Here is a 16027-nt window from a genome sequence, read left to right on the forward strand (position 1 = left end):
ATACCACCAACATTTTGATAATAAAGTGAAAGTTCATTGTTTAAACTAGGGTAACTCTGGGAGGTTGTGTTTGCGTTGGTGTGTGCTGATACATGTTTGGTGCTAACTGCAAGACAGGTGTTTGGGCTGATGGGGTTGGTTGTCGATATCGAGGGTACATTAATCGAGGAGGGCCACGTGAACGGATGCCATGGGTCGCAGCCGGAGAGGGAAACGAAGTGGTTTGATACTCTGGTCGAACTTGTTTGAAGGTGCTCGGTTTGCGGTCTAAAAAAGGGGCGATGGATACACCATCTGCAAGAATGATGTTTTCTATGTTTTCAGGAACATTCAACTTAAAAGAAAGGAATGAAAGAGGTCTCATATTTGTGTCCTGGCGAGCAAGTTTCTGACAATATATGTGATTGGGATCGCAGTTGGCCTGAGTTGAGACGTACGCGATGACATTTTCTTCCGATTCGTGTGGCATAAATCGAGTGACGTAGAACCACTTGTCCTTAATAACAGGACGAGCGACAGCAATAGTGGGTTTTGCATTTGTGTGAATAGTAGTGGTACGGTTTAGTGGTAAAGGATTAGGCTGCCTTATTACCCTATCGGAAAGAACAGTGATTCCTAAGTTATATCTATTACTACCCGGGGTGTTGTGAGTTTGCACAGGGTTGTTACCGTTTACCGCTGGTATTTCGCTATACTGCTGGGTGTGATTAACACTTTGTTTAGAGTAAACTTGCACACTAGGTATACTTATGGTGGATTCAATGTTGGATGGCGGTTGAGAAATATTCGAGCGTTGTTGATAGTACGAGTTGAAATATTGTGACCCATCGACGAGGCCAGCGATGTTGGTGTTATTCGAAGCAATGGTATAGTTGGTTGCGTTGTTGGCAAGGCGGTGAGCGGTTGATTGATAATGATGAGCAGCGGAAGGTTGATTGCTTGGAAACTTGGAAACAGCAGGTTCTCGAACACGTTGAGCGTAGGGTGCATTGGTTATGTTGGCTTGAGTGAGTGGCAAGGTGGCGTGGTGAGGAAGCGTATTGGTGTGAGCAGCAGGAATATTATGACGTTGATTCTCGATTAGCATGGCTTGATTATTGGCAGCAGTAGCAGAGTCAATAGTATTAACAGCAACAGCATCAGCAACAGCAGCAGCTACGGTGTCGACAACGGCAGCGTGTGGACGTTGATTTATCGAACAGTTGACTTGGGAGTTGATTAACGATGCAGTTGATGAAGGCGGTGGCAGATTGTTATCGATGTCGTCTGAAATTGTGGAAACTATAGTGTTTGTTGCAATAGTTTTGGTTACTGGAACATCAACTTTCGTTAATTTATCCGGTTGCCGGAAAGATGATCTGGAAACACTACTCGTCCGGGGTCGTTTGCAATTATTATCGGCAATGATGGAGTCGAACAGGTTTGTTAGATTGAGAGGTTGCTCGTCGAGTGTACGATCCGGAAACGGGTTTTTACTGATATTCCGGTCACGAGATTCGAGTTGGAGCTGGTGGCAGCAGCTTGGCCTAGATAGCGAATGCGAATACATTCGACAGAAACTTTGCAACGTATCCATAACAGCACCGGTAAGTTTTAGGTTGGAAGTCGATCGCTGTAGAAGTAGATCCATAGAATCCGAGGCTGATTGCGAGCGATTCTCAGGCAAACGACAGAAGGAACACAGCCAACAAGCACCGGGACAGTCGCGAATTATTTTTTGACTGCGAGAGCCGGAGGAACCAAAACAATGGTCCGCATCACACTTGCTGTTTCTAGTCATGTTGCACCCGCACGTCGAACAAAGCAGAAAAAGCAAAACAAACTAAAGAGCTAGACGATGGCAAACCAACCGAGCAGGATATTATTTGCAAAATGTTCACTGTGCGACTTCAAATTAAATTTGAGCACTATCCGCGGTTAGATGGGGAAAATAGCAATGGAATGAGCTATAATTTAATATTATTCTCACAAGTTTCACTCGAAAAACTTATCATAAACGGAGTAGAAATGAAACGCCTCAATATCAAACGCCTTTGTTTGTAGAATGATTGAACCCATACATTTCGTTAACTCGCAAAAGCAGCCCTAGCCTTCTTGATCCGTGCTCCTATATCTTGGTTCCACCGTCCAAGACTAACTGGCTGCCAAGATATTGAAAGTTTTCGACCTTCTCCACTGCTTGCCTGGCTATCGTAAAGTTTTTGCTTTATTTACGTGATTTTTAATTTAACAAAAGTTCATCACGGGTAAAGTTGGAGGGGTTGTTTGTGATTACATTCAACGATTTGATCTTGTTGACGTTGATGTTGGGACCCGCCGTTGAGGAGCTTTCGGCCTTAAGCACTTCCACAGTTATGAACTGCGAGGTTTCTGACTCAAATTACAGCAACAGTTCGCTAACTGGGCGCGTTTTAACTGGACTGTTTTTTAATTGGGCGTTTGTTAACTGGGCCAAAGCCCAGTTAAAAAGCAGTTATCCGTCAAAAAACAACAACAAAGACTCGGTGACGAGGGGACTCTGAATGGTATATTTTTTAAGCTTCATGTAAAATACGATTACAACAATGCATCGCGAATTCCCTCGTCAGCCCAGTTAAAAAGCGGCGTTCGTTAACTGGGCTGGTGTTTTAGCCCAGTTAGCGAACGGTTGCTGTACCATGTTTTGCATTCGTAGATCATGAGGCTAACACGATGTTACTCTTATGCCCAGGGAAGTCAAGAAAATGTTCAACCTGAATATTTCCTAGATAGGATCGCAAATCGAACCCTGTCGTCTTTAGCATGATCTTGCATTTCACCACTAGACTAGGGGAGGCGGTTCTTACGCGGAACGTATCTCTCGCGTTAAATTAACTCCAGTGTAAACTGTGTGATGTCATATCTAATGTCTGTTCTTATTATTTCAGGCTGCATCAGCGCTGCATGCGTATTCATGCTGTGGACTCGTCACCTAGTCATAGTATATATGTACATAATATCAGTGGGTCTCATCTTTCTGTCCTACTGGAGCAATGTCTCGGCCCTATCGGTAATATCGGATGGACCGAGCCTACTCGAAGATATCCTATCACTCAACATGGAACGGCTGTTAGATCCGGGAGGCGTCGCTCTTTCCATACTACCCCATCTGCTGGCTCAGTGGCTGATGGGGGTTATTTTCGCATACATCCACCTTGGGCCAAAGTGTGTATTCCAACTGTACCCAGCATTATAATTCTCAAGTTATATCTCCAACTTTTTGTTTTCAGATACAAACTTATTCAGAAAGCGCTACCATTTAGCTTCCTGATGCCATTATTCCTGGCAATGTTGCCGCTGCCCATGGTAGTGCTGAAACATTCCCCTGCGTTTGCCGCAATCCTGCCTTTAGTGTTGTCAAAAATCGCACTTTGGAGTTCGTCGTTCGATGTGGTCAAAACTATCATAAATGGCTACCAGCACGCTCGGAACTTTGCCAGCAATTTTGGCCTCTCGGCCCTTATTGAAAACGAGTGGCAGCGGCTGAATGTGCCATGTGTTCTGAGAGCATTTTGGACTATCCGGCTATCCGAGCAGTTGATTAGCTTGCTAGCGAACTCAGACGTGCCACTAAGATTTGCTGCAACTGTCCAAAGCTTACTCGTCGGTGGTTGTGAAACTTTGACCGCTGTGCTGGGAATGACGAGCATCATTTCACTGATATGCCATTATATTGGAAAAGCTTTCCAGTTGTTCCTTATGTCGGAGGACTACGACGAGGACAAATCCATAGGAACTGTATCCGCGATCCTGTTCTACATTCTAGCGTTGCAAACGGGTCTCACTTCGCTATCGCCGGACAAACGGTTTATACGTTTGTGTAGAAACTTGTGCCTGTTGATTACGGCGTTGCTGCATTTTCTGCACAATATTGTTGCGCCCATACTTATGTCGCTGAGTGCTGCAAGGAACCCATCGCGGTAAGTGGAATATTAAATAGGTTTTTATTAGATATTGGTACAATTTTTATTAATTTCTATTTCAGAAAACGACATGCTCGAGCTTTGATGGTATGCGCATTTTTGCTGTTAACTCCTGTTGGTCTACTCAGCATCCTCTGGACTCGCCATTCTCCTTCGACGTGGCTTTTGGCTGTGACAGCTTTTTCAGTTGAAGTTATTGTAAAGGTAAACTTTAATTATATTCAATATAACATGTAAATTAGAGTAATGTGAGAGGGACAAGAAGGTTACCCTAATCGTTAAAGCGTAAGAAGCAATGCATGAAACCAATTAACTATTTGTTTCTCGCCTATTATGAATGAGTTGAAAACCATTGATTCAATATCAATGTTTGGTCATTCACAACCTAAACGGCTACACAATATTTCAAAACCCCATTTTTATATGAGGTCAAATGTCGTCATTATAAATCATAAAAGTTGCTTCAAGTTGCAATTGTAGAACTAGTCATACCTACAACCAGCGGCGCCGGGAGTGGGTGGGACAGGTAGGACATGTCCTACGCATGAATTTTCCTGGGTGGGACAGTCAAAGCATTGTCCTACCCATGATTCTGGTAAGAACATATGAAGTCATTGGATGGCAGACTACTGATTGATTGTTGTTTAGGACTTCAGGCACTTTAAAATTCCTAAAGCGCTCAAAGATGTCTATGTTTTACAGAGGTGAAATAGAAGTTGCTGAAATCTGCAAATGCGATTAATTAAATATTTTAGACTTTATGATTAAGCACGATTGAATGGATAATTCAAAGCCCACGGAAAAAGTCTTCTTCAAACCTCAAAAGGTCTATTGAAATCTGAGGAACCAGAAACATACCGAAGACCGCTCTTAAAGGGTTCTTAGCTCCGAAAACAGATTCTTCGAGACGAGCCAGCCTCGGGTTGAAAGTCTCGGTTATCTATACTAGCGGTTCTCAACCTGGGGTATATGTACCCCTGGGGGTACCTTCGCTGGCCCCAGGGGGTACCTCGGACAAGAATGAGTAGTGGCGGCTCTACAGTCGCATCTCCACATCTCGATAATGAAGGGACCATCGATATAAGGAGAGGAAGGAAAATTGAAAGAGGTAGTAGATCGATAAAAGCTCGTTGCAATGAAAAACGATAATAAAACAAATGTCATCTCTTGTTTTTGTTGTGTTTGTTATTGTCAAAAACTGGTCTAGTAGTCTAGAAATTCGAATATATCGACATAGGAAGTGAGAATCCTGAACAAAATATGACCAGAAGATATCGAGATAGAGAAGTTTGCGAGATGTAGAAAGCCCAAATGTATGTAGATTGAAGGGACCCATAAAACCATCGACATAGGGAGAGACATCGAGAAATAGAACATCGTGATGTAGAGAGTTGACTGTATTACAATTCCAATCAAACTTAAATTGATAAAGTTTGATAATTGTGATTTTTTTATTTCAAGTCTTGTACATAATATGCATGACGATTAGTAAATCAAAGCCTATTGAATCCTGCCCTCCAAAACGAGCACAGTGTATAAAGGGCGATAAAAAGATCAAAAGGACAAAACGTTGAATGAACAAATTTAAATAAAAAAAACTTCAATGCAATCAATCTATTCGCTTCTGAACTAAAATCTAGAGTCTGATGGTACGAAAGTCTCCATTTGAGAGGCATGGATGTTTTTTTTTTCGAAAAGTACAGTTGCTTCGTTGCAAGAGAATTAGAAGAATCGCTCTACGCTTCTCGGAAGCCTCCTCTCAAGAGACTGGGAAGCCCCCTTCAAGAGGCTCGGGAGCCTTTTTCAAAAAGCTTGGAGACTACTTTCAAGAGGTTCTTCAGTAGCTTAGAAACGTACTTTCAAGATACTTAGAAGCCTTTAAAGAGGCTCGAAATCCGCTTTCAAGAGACTCTGAAGCCTCCCTTCAAGAGGCTCGGAAGCCTTTTCTCAAGAGGATCAGAAGCCTCTTATTAAGAGGCTCTGAAGTCCCCTTTTCAGGGCTCGAAAGCCGGCTGCAAAGAGGCTCGGAGGCCTCCCTTTAACAGGCTTGGAAGCCTCCCTTTAAGAGGCTTGGAATCCTTCCTTCAAGAGGCTCGGAAGCCTCCATTTACGAGGCTTGGAAGCTTATCTTGAAGAGGCTAGGAATTCTTTTTCCAGAACTGTTTCCCAAATTGGCATTTCCTATTTGTCCTACGCACGACTCGAAACGTGGATGCGCCTCTGCCTACAACAATAATTGTTTGAACTAGTCATGAGATATGCTAATGATTGTAGCAAACACTGTTATACTTTTCCAAAACTCCACCAATCCCAAACTCAGCTGTGCTTACGATTTACAATGCACTTAGTTAACACATAACTTTTTTTCAACTTGTTTATTTTAAGGCTCACGGCCGTATCCAGCTTTACAGAGCCGTCAATCTTATACTTATTTTAGTTTTCTGTGAACACTTTTTGTTATTTTTTAATACTAAATTGTCTCTTTTCGACAGTCTGTTACCAACAGATTATTCCCCTGCTCCTTGCTTGGAGACCACTGGCGTGTAACGCTGCAATAGATCTAATAACTAGTTGCAGTGGCACACCCGTATAGGAAAAAATGAAGGTCCCAATTGTATCTTTACAGATACCTACATATTTCTACCTTTATATCGGAACTACTTCTTACGGCGTTGCAGTCTTGGATAATCAAAACGAATGTTTTAGATTTTTCCCAACGCTTCGACTCTATTTCGAGTTTTCTTCAAGGGGAGAATTCTACGAAATCGTTTGTCGTTTTAAATTTTACATCGGATAAGTGAATCGAAGCGATTTTTGTGACAGTTAATTTCACTTAGTTGCTCATGGGCCAAACACAATTGATACGTTTGCGTGCGTTTTGACAGTTTTCCCATGGAAAAACTGTCAAAACGCACGCAAACGTACCAATTGTGTTTGGCCCATCACTTGATTCAGTTTAGTTAGAATCAAGTGAGCAACTAAGTGAAATTAACTGTTACAAAAATCGCTTTGTTTCCTTTGTTTTATATCCGATGTACAATTTAAAAATTGACACCAACAGAATACGTACCTTTAAACGACAAACGATTTCGTAGAATTCTACCCGTGAAGAAGACTCGAAATAGAGTCGAAACGTAGGGAAAAATCTAAAACATTCGTTTTGATTATCCAAGACTGCAACGCCGTTAGAAGTAGTTCCGATAAACCAACATCAGTCTACCTTTATAGTAAGGCCGTCTTCAGTTACAATCAAGTAGGTAGTGGATTTGAATGGGATATTATTAACTTGTCTTATGACAAGTAGAGACATTCCACTAAAAAAGCTCAAAATAATTTTCTTTATCAATCTGAAATGAGTTATTGACAAACTACTAAATGATGGAACTCAAATTACTAAATGGTTGAAGCCAACCTTGGTCTCTACTATAGAAGCCCATCATGCCAAACGTATATTTATTACACGGTGGATATCTTGCTCCATATTCTACAACATTTTTTGTTATTTTTTTAGGTTTTAGTTAGCCTGGCTACGTACACATTGTTCCTGTTGGACGCTAGAAGACAGACATTCTGGGAAAAACTCGATGATTACGTATACTACATCCGTGCTTTTGGTAATTCAGTTGAATTTTGCTTCGGAATTTTCCTCTTCTTCAATGGAGCATGGATTCTTATATTCGAATCAGGTATGTTGCTATACTCTGTTGTATGATATGGATTGTTATTGTTGTGATCTGACATTCTTCCCGCTCACCCTCGTTACTAATCACTTTCCCATTGTTTTATGTATGTTCCTTTCCTACAATAAATGCATTATTTTATGTAATTTTGTGTATTTTTATGTTTTGGCTTAATTGTTTTCAAAAGATTTATTTTTGTTCTTCCAACATCCTGTCATCCCTCTATCACTCAATTATCAAATTTCGGAAAACAATATTATGACTTTCAAATCGAAATTGTACAACAAAAAAAAACATACAAACAATATGGCGACTTGACACTTAGCTACCATTCCTGTAGGCGGAGCCATCCGAGCGCTGATGATGTGCATCCACGCGTACTTCAACATCTGGTGTGAGGCACGTGCCGGCTGGGCTGTGTTTATGAAGCGGCGCACGGCGGTGCACAAAATAAGTTCGCTTCCGGAAGCGACACCGCTGCAGTTGCGCTCCTTCGATGATGTTTGTGCAATATGTTATCAGGTGAGTGAATATCATTTAAAAAATCTGACAATAATCCTTAGGGTGGCTCAAATTAGTATGGGATAATCTTTTTTCAATTTTTTTGATGGGCCGCTCTATTATTCAGTTCTATTTGATGCCCTGATGCACTGGACAAAATTTCAGCCAAATCGGTCAACGTTTGGGCGGTGCTAAACTCGTTGGAAGTTTATATGCAACAACGTATGCAGAAACATTTAAAAATAGTGATTTGCAGTTGGACTGCACAACTTACGATGAAGAAATATGATACTCATTAAGATCTCGAAGAATTTAATATAGAATGTTTTGCAGAAAACCACGAGAAGATTAGAGTTTCCCCGGCTAAGTTATTAGCATTTCGCTGAAGTGGGGTTTGAGCAAATTTCGTTTCTTTTACCTTTGAGAAGAAATGAATTCACCCCTACAACACTCCAGTAAAATCCTAATATCTTCACGTAATAAACTCTGATCTTCTCGCGGTTTTCAGCATTCTGTATTAAATTCTACAAGAACTGAATGAGTATCATGGTTCTTGCTCTCGTTCTTGCTAGTAAATTGTGCCGGCCAACTGCAAATCACTGTTTTTGGATGTTATTGCATATATTTTTCCATATAAACTTCCAACGAGTTTAGCACTGACCAAACGTTGCCCGATTTGGCTGAAATTTTGTTCAGAGCATCAGGGCATCAAATAGAACCGAATAAAAGGGCGGCCCATCAAAAAATTTTAAAAAGTGTTTTTTGATCCACCCTAATAATCATGTAAGAAAAATCATTCCTCCTCTCATGAGTTGTATGTCATTCCCATAATAACTCATTCATTAGGATGGTATAAAGTAAATCCGGGTGAGATGCCGCGCCTTTCTAAAAAAAATATATTTTTCCGAATAAGGATTTTTGTACATTGTGTAGAAGTCATTTGCAAAACAAAAAAGGTTGTCTATACTATTTTAACATTTGAAAAAAATGTCGAATCCGAGTGAGATGCCACATGTCAGGGGAAGACGCCGCACGTGGAAAATATTTGAGCAATGAGATTTCTTTTTGCGATGAAAGACATTATGTTTCTTATTGCTTTCTGCACCAGAAATGCTTTCTGTTGCTTGGCTAGATGGTGCTGTCGCTTGACTTGATGGTGCTTGAGGTACAAATAATAAAGGTCCAGCACGTTGGCGGTACTGGGCTGGAATGCTCATACAAGCTCGCTTGTGTTGTGTACCGCGAGCGTGGTATTTTCGTTTGTGTTGTACAAAATACAACAGCGCGCGTACTTGAGTCTGAGTGCGTACGCTCGAGGGAGTTTCTCTAGGCGCGTGTTTTACTTTATGACAATTATGCGATCAATTTTAGGTGAGCTGCAAAGCTGGAGCTCTTTAAAGGATCCACGGTTCATCAGCTCAATGTAAGGAATTGAATCCTCTGAACAACTCCTGAGCGGATTGTCCATCTCTAGCTACACGTCGCCAATCATGCAGTCCTCGTAGAGTCCGCAAATCGTATTCGACTTAATCGATCCACCTTGCTCGGTACGCACCTTGCGTCCGTTGGATTGCTATCGAGAACCATTTTCACCGAGTTAATGTCCGATATTTTGGCAATGTGTCCTGCTCACCGCAGTCGTCTGATTTTCGCGGTGTGAACGATGGATAGTTTTTCCCAACATCTTCCGTCCACCGTCTTCCATCTGCACCATGCCATATATGGTACGCAACACTTTTGTTGGTACTCCGCGAGCATTGTCCAGGCCTTGGATCCCTAGACGGTCTAAGTGGCTTACGTTGTCATCTCTTGAGTCGCTTCCTATCGTGGAATGGCTTTTCAAAATTTGTCAAACAATCTATTCTGATAGAAAATTAAAGGTTCTTTTAATACTTTGCAGGAAATGACCTCAGCCAAAATTACCCGTTGTAAGCATTACTTCCATGGTGTATGCCTGAGAAAATGGCTATATGTTCAGGATCGCTGCCCATTATGCCATGAAATAATAATGAATCAAGATGGAAAGAATGGGGAATGTAACGGCGATCAACCCAATGAAGACGAAAATGAACAGGTAAGTGGACGAAAGCTGCCGGATTATTTAAGGTTCCGTTATCTAACTTTAATTCTTATTTTTCATTTTTTTTTCCAGAGCCCCAATCAAATGTCTAATTCCAATTCAGCACCAGGTTCTTTGGGATCGGCCAATGGTACGCTGAACGCACAAATTGACGCTTCATCGAGTGCCACTAGCTCCACTAGCAGTATTGCTACTTCTGCCAACAACAGCAGCAGTGCCAGCAGTAATAGTAATCACAGCCGGAACCATGGGCTCACAGTGAGTGGCTTCCGAATTCCAAATCCGGCATCGGTGACGGCTTCCTCGTCATCGTCGTCCGCCGTGTCATCGCCAGTTCCTTCTTCGGCGAGTGGTGTATCGTCTGATACGGCAGCAGCAGCAGTGACCGCGGCTGCAATTTCACAAATCATCCGACAGCACCAGCTACAGCAGCACCAGCCACGCTCGCCAGACAGAGATTTTCTGGACGAACTGGAGTAAGAGAAAACGGAAATCAATCGGCTCAGTAAGGTATACAACTAGGTGTGTAGTTTTCTTTGTTTTCTTACCGTTTTCGTTAGAAAAGCATTATTCGGATACGTGTCCTATGTGTACATTTTTTTTTCGTTGCCTTTTGTGGAGGCGTATTTAAAACGTTATTTTAGTCTAATTGCTGGATCCACATTTCTTAGGTAATTGAAAAAGAACGAAACCAGTTGTTCAAATGGAGGAGAGAATAATCAAAATCATATAATTTTGTGACACGGCGTGGCATCGGACAATATACTTAATCAAGCACAACTGTGCTAGATTTTGATAAAAAATAAACATAGCAAGTTCCACATTTCTGTATCCTATATTCAATCAACCTTTGGAAAATGTGACTTTGAATGGGGTTTCCTTATTTTGACAAAAACAATTGTTATCCCAGTCTCAAAAGCCAACACATGAACATGTTTTCTACACTATTTACTATATTTTTAGACATTCACGATGGAAATTTCAATTGCCTGACGGGTGGGAAAGCGCAAAATTTCTACTAACTGATGTTTGAATATGTATCTTTTGACTACAAAATTAAAACTGATGTACTTATCGATAAAACTGCTGCTGGTCGATTGCAACAGTAGCTGCAGCTTTAGTTGCGAACTGCGGAGTGTTAAGAATTTTTTAATTGTCGTATATACAACTGATACTTTGCTCAAACCGCACGATTGTAGGGTAACGGTACCAACAGTGGAGGTATTAGTAGATTCACAAAAAAATATTTTTTTGAAGTCGATTTTTATGGGAAATTTACAGGTTTAATATCTTAACCAGCAGATAAACTAATAAATTTGCTAACAAAAATGAGATTGCAAATATTGCTTGCACCACTAATGGGTACACTGTTCCTTTAGTGGTAGAAACATTAATTTTGGTTCCCATAGTGGTGCTATCCATTGATTTGTTATGAGACTCGCCACTATTGGTACAGTTGCACCACTATAGGAACAAAGGAGTCAATTTTATTAAGGAAAATCATTGTTTTCAATTGTTTTTCAAGCAGGATAAGTTGCATTTAACAGGATATTTGAAGCACGGTTCATCAACTAAAACTATCATAAAGTGTATAATTATGGAAAATCCCATTAAAAACCCACTACCTCCACTATTGGCGCTACCTCCAGTAAGGGGACGGTTACCCTAAACAAAATATAACTAGACGCAACTAACAGTCGCCGTTGTAATTGTCTCAACAGTTATAAAATTTACAGCAATTTTGCCTATGATCTTGGAACACAAAGCTTATGAAACTAAATTTTAAAAAATTTCAAAATTAAATCGTTACTAAAACAAACCTGTCCAGCAGCTGTAAATTAGTTTTAAAAAGGTGCTCGAAAATATATTTAAAAAGTGGTAGTTTCAATTTGAAGCACGCTATACAAGACACAGTAGTTGTAAAAATTCGGGCGTGACATTCCAGCGTCACGAATTCACGAAACAACAGAACGATGCGTTTCAATATCCAACACTTGTCAGTTGAAAGAGTTGCTGAACAGTACCACCAGAAGCTGGACGACCGGGAGATGCCACCGGATGTGGCGACGTCGTAGTGTAGCAGTGTAGCAAATTTACCGCAAAAAAAGGTAACACGAAGAAAGTGTGATAGCTGAAGCGCAGGAGAACATGGATAGAAGCGATATGCGGACATTTTACGCAACTGTCAATAGAGTGCGGCATAAGGCTGCGCCAGTGCCCGCCATGTGCAATGACCGAGAGGGGAATTTGATGACAGACAAGACTATGGTGGCAGGTGGAAGGAGGATGGACATAGTCGGCGACAGTCAAGTCGTGGAACCACCAACGCTTGACAAAGTAAAGAAGGTTCAAAACGAACTGAAAAATAGTAAAGCTGCTGGGAAGGACGAGATCCCGATCGAGCTTCTCAAACACGGAAGTGAGCCATCCACCATATTATCCAGAAAATATGGGAGGATGATGAACTGCCTCCCAGCTGGTGATGGCCCCATATGGCCAATCTATAAGAAAGTGCACAGAATAGAGTGTGCCAATTACAGAGGAATCACTTTTCTGAACTCGGCGTACAAGATTCTGTCGCGTATCCTGTTTAACAGACTGAAACCGCTTGAGGAGTCCTTCGTCGGCAAATACCAGGCAGGTTTTCGTAAGGGCCGATCAACGACGAATCAGATGTTTAGCCTGCGGATGATCCTTGATAAATTCTGGGAGTACAACTTGCAGATTCACCATCTGTTCATTGATTTCAAAGCAGCGTACGATTCAGCGAAAAGAAATGAGCTATGGCAGATAATGTCCGTACATGGTTTCAAGACGAAACTGAATAGACTGATACGCGCAACGCTGGATGGTTCGAAATCAAGTATTTGGATTACAGACGAAATATCAACCTCGTTTGTGACCTTAGACGGACTGAAGCAGGGTGATGCACTTTAGAATTCATTGTTCAACATTGTACTCGAGAGCGCTATTAGGAGATCTGGCGTGCAGAGGGACGGTACTATCATCACACGGTCGCATATGCTACTGGGCTTTGCGGACGACATCGACCTCATCGGAATCGATCGCAGAGCAGTAGTTGAGGCTTTTGTCCAACTGAAGAGGGAGACGGCGAGGATAGGCTTAACCAATAACTCTACCAAGACCATGTACATGGTGGCAGGTAGAGATAGAGGAAGACCTAGTGGTGTTGGTGCTGAGGTACTACTTGATGGGGATGTGTTTGAAGTTGTTGAAGAATTTGTTTACCTTAGAACGCTTGTGACATGTGACAATGACGTTTCCCGTGAAGTTAGAAGACGTATTGTTGCTGCGAATAGGGCCGCCTACAGATTACGTTACCAGCTTAAGTCCCGCAACATGCAGACGGAAACGAAATTTGCTCTAAATAAAACTCTGATTCTACCAGTGGCCCATTATGGGCATGAAACATGGACGTTAAAAGAGCTGGACCGGAGAACTTTCGGGGTTTTCGAGCGAAAAGTACAGATTTTTCATAAACTGAAACAATCGTGGATGAACTTTATTTGTTAAGCATTGTTGGGAAGCCACTAACTGCAATATTTATATTTCAATGATATGAATGGCGATAATTCACTTATGTAAGAAGCTGAATTAATTTATGCGATGTACGATGAACTTATAGCACTTGATAACATCCTTGGGCATGTATGATAAATTGCATTCTATGTTGTAAAATGTCATTTGCTCATTAGACCTATAAAACCTTTGTTAAAGGCATTTCATTTCAAAATCCTACTGGTCCCATTTTAGTCTAACAATAGACTGTTCTAAATATAAAATCTGAGGCAAGAAAGCGACATAATGTTGTATCATTTTACATATGTCGTGTTATTTGACATAATGTCATTCGAATGACATTTTAGCTCTCACGCTTCAGTTTACAGATTCATAGCAACGTCCTGTTAGACAATGTTATTCAAGCGCTACAACAAGTCCGTCATGCGGTATGGATGTCTAGCTTATGAAAAAAGTTCTCAGAACTGTCGTATTCCAGAACATTATCACATGATTGCATGAAACTTTTTTTTTTCCATTATTTTTTCAATTTCAGGTACATTTTATTATATTCTCTATCTACTTACCAGTCCATTCTGTTGAACTTGCCTTTATTCAATTTTTGATGTTTTCTTCTCTATTTGAATATACCGCAAATCAATGTCAGTAAAGTTCACAAGTGATATTTATCATCCTAATTTATATATTGTTCTTTTATTGTTGTATATAGTGATCCGCAATATGACTAAACGAACCGAACGAAATATGGGTGGGCTAGTTGAAATAGAAAATCGGTACGCATAACATTGCAGTAAAACAAGAAAATATCTCAATAAAGGAAAAAAGAATAACAAGAGAAAATGTATCAATTACATTTAAACCTGTTCGTGAATTATGTAAGCAGTCCAAACCCCTAAAACAAGGCATGCTTATTAATTTACGAAGGGAAGAATAACGTAATTCATGAACAGCATCTTGCATTCTTTTTTATGCTTTGTGAATTCTGTAGCATGTTAGATACAATCTGTGAAAAAAGTCATTTATGTGTAAATATTAAACTATGAGTAAAAGGTGAATAACAGAATGCAAAAAAACAGCAAAAAATGAGAATATAGGCGTTAAGTTCTTATAACATGCAATGATTACTAGACTGAAACTATCCGAACGTTCCATACACGCTGATTAACCTTCCAAGGCTAACATTAAGTGCTCATCGCTCGGGTATTTGACCTCATTACATGCTAAAAATCCCCCTCTCCTATTATTCAGTTTCGTAAAATTTTGCTTTCATTATGTTGCAACTCAAGCGTTATTTCGTCAGCACGACATCCCTAAACAAAAAAAATGCAATAAGCAAACTCAAAGTCGCTTTGTCGCGTGTCTGTACGCACCTGCCCAACCAGACCAAAAAGCATTCCGAAGAAGGTGAAAAGTAGCGAAAAATCGGTGCCGGTGCACCATCAGTCTGTGAAAATGGATGAGAAAAACAAAACACAATGAAACAATTACCGAGGCATCTCATGGAAGGGAGATTCTGCATTGGATTCACTGTAACGATTTGGTCTGCCTTCAGTTTTTGTTTTACTTAACCATAGAAAAAAATGCCAAATCCACATCGCACAATGCTCCCCACAAGATATGTATGAAGGCGCAGAGCGTGACATTAGTGTCTTTTTAACAGTCTCAAATGTGAATATTCGATGATGATGTTGCGCATAAAAGTAACAACTTTTGCTCTGTGCGTAAATAAGCAAAAAAAATGTTGCCTACGCCAATTTTAGTACACCATCGCAAATAGGCAAATGATTTACTCATACCTATCACATACCAACTGTATAAATTGCCAATTTGTACGCTTAATGGTTTGTTAAGTTGCCAAATTATATAATAGTGTTATTTATCATAAATTACGTTCATGGTCATTTGATTTTTTTTGCATAACCGTGTAAGTGAACTGTGATCAATAATCTCCAATTGGTGGAGGGAAAAAACAAATTAATCCACCTGATAGTACTTTTCACGTGTGGAGGAAGAGGTTCAGTTGTGGGCACCCTTTTATTTTTGGTCCATAACCGGTCCTACAAATGATGCCTACATTTCCATACCAATGGAAAGCCAGACAAATAACCTTAGAGTGAAATCAGTAGTGATTCAGTTTGGTTGCAAATTTTCGAATACTATTCTAGTTTGAATATGAGCCAAAATAGAATTCATGTTTGATTTTTTTTTTCATTGAATGAAATGATTATGTTGCTGCTGAGAAAGGCGCGGTAAATGCAAAGTGGATTGATCCGTACATAAAATAA

At 40.5% G+C, this 16027-nt stretch overlaps 1 protein-coding gene across 2 annotated transcripts in view; it reads left to right on the forward strand.

The window, feature by feature from the left end:
• Positions 1-11025, forward strand: part of LOC134205140 (protein TRC8 homolog) — a 92847-nt gene extending 81822 nt beyond the window's left edge. Inside the window, exons 1-8 of one of the 2 annotated variants that reach the window (XM_062680096.1) lie at positions 2907-3183; positions 3249-3938; positions 4004-4145; positions 7453-7627; positions 7947-8143; positions 10023-10196; positions 10275-10724; positions 10874-11025. In XM_062680096.1, the coding sequence (XP_062536080.1) occupies positions 2933-3183; positions 3249-3938; positions 4004-4145; positions 7453-7627; positions 7947-8143; positions 10023-10196; positions 10275-10682 (2037 nt within the window). In that variant the 5' untranslated portion in view covers positions 2907-2932 and the 3' untranslated portion in view covers positions 10683-10724; positions 10874-11025. Of the gene's footprint in view, positions 1-2906; positions 3184-3248; positions 3939-4003; positions 4146-7452; positions 7628-7946; positions 8144-10022; positions 10197-10274 lie in introns of those variants that run through there. The other variant, XM_062680097.1, reaches the window with a different exon arrangement.
• Positions 11026-16027: the final 5002 nt, after the last annotated feature.

Source organism: Armigeres subalbatus, chromosome 1, assembly GCF_024139115.2.
Source record: "Armigeres subalbatus isolate Guangzhou_Male chromosome 1, GZ_Asu_2, whole genome shotgun sequence".
In the NCBI taxonomy this organism is placed as follows: Eukaryota; Metazoa; Arthropoda; class Insecta; order Diptera; family Culicidae; genus Armigeres; species Armigeres subalbatus.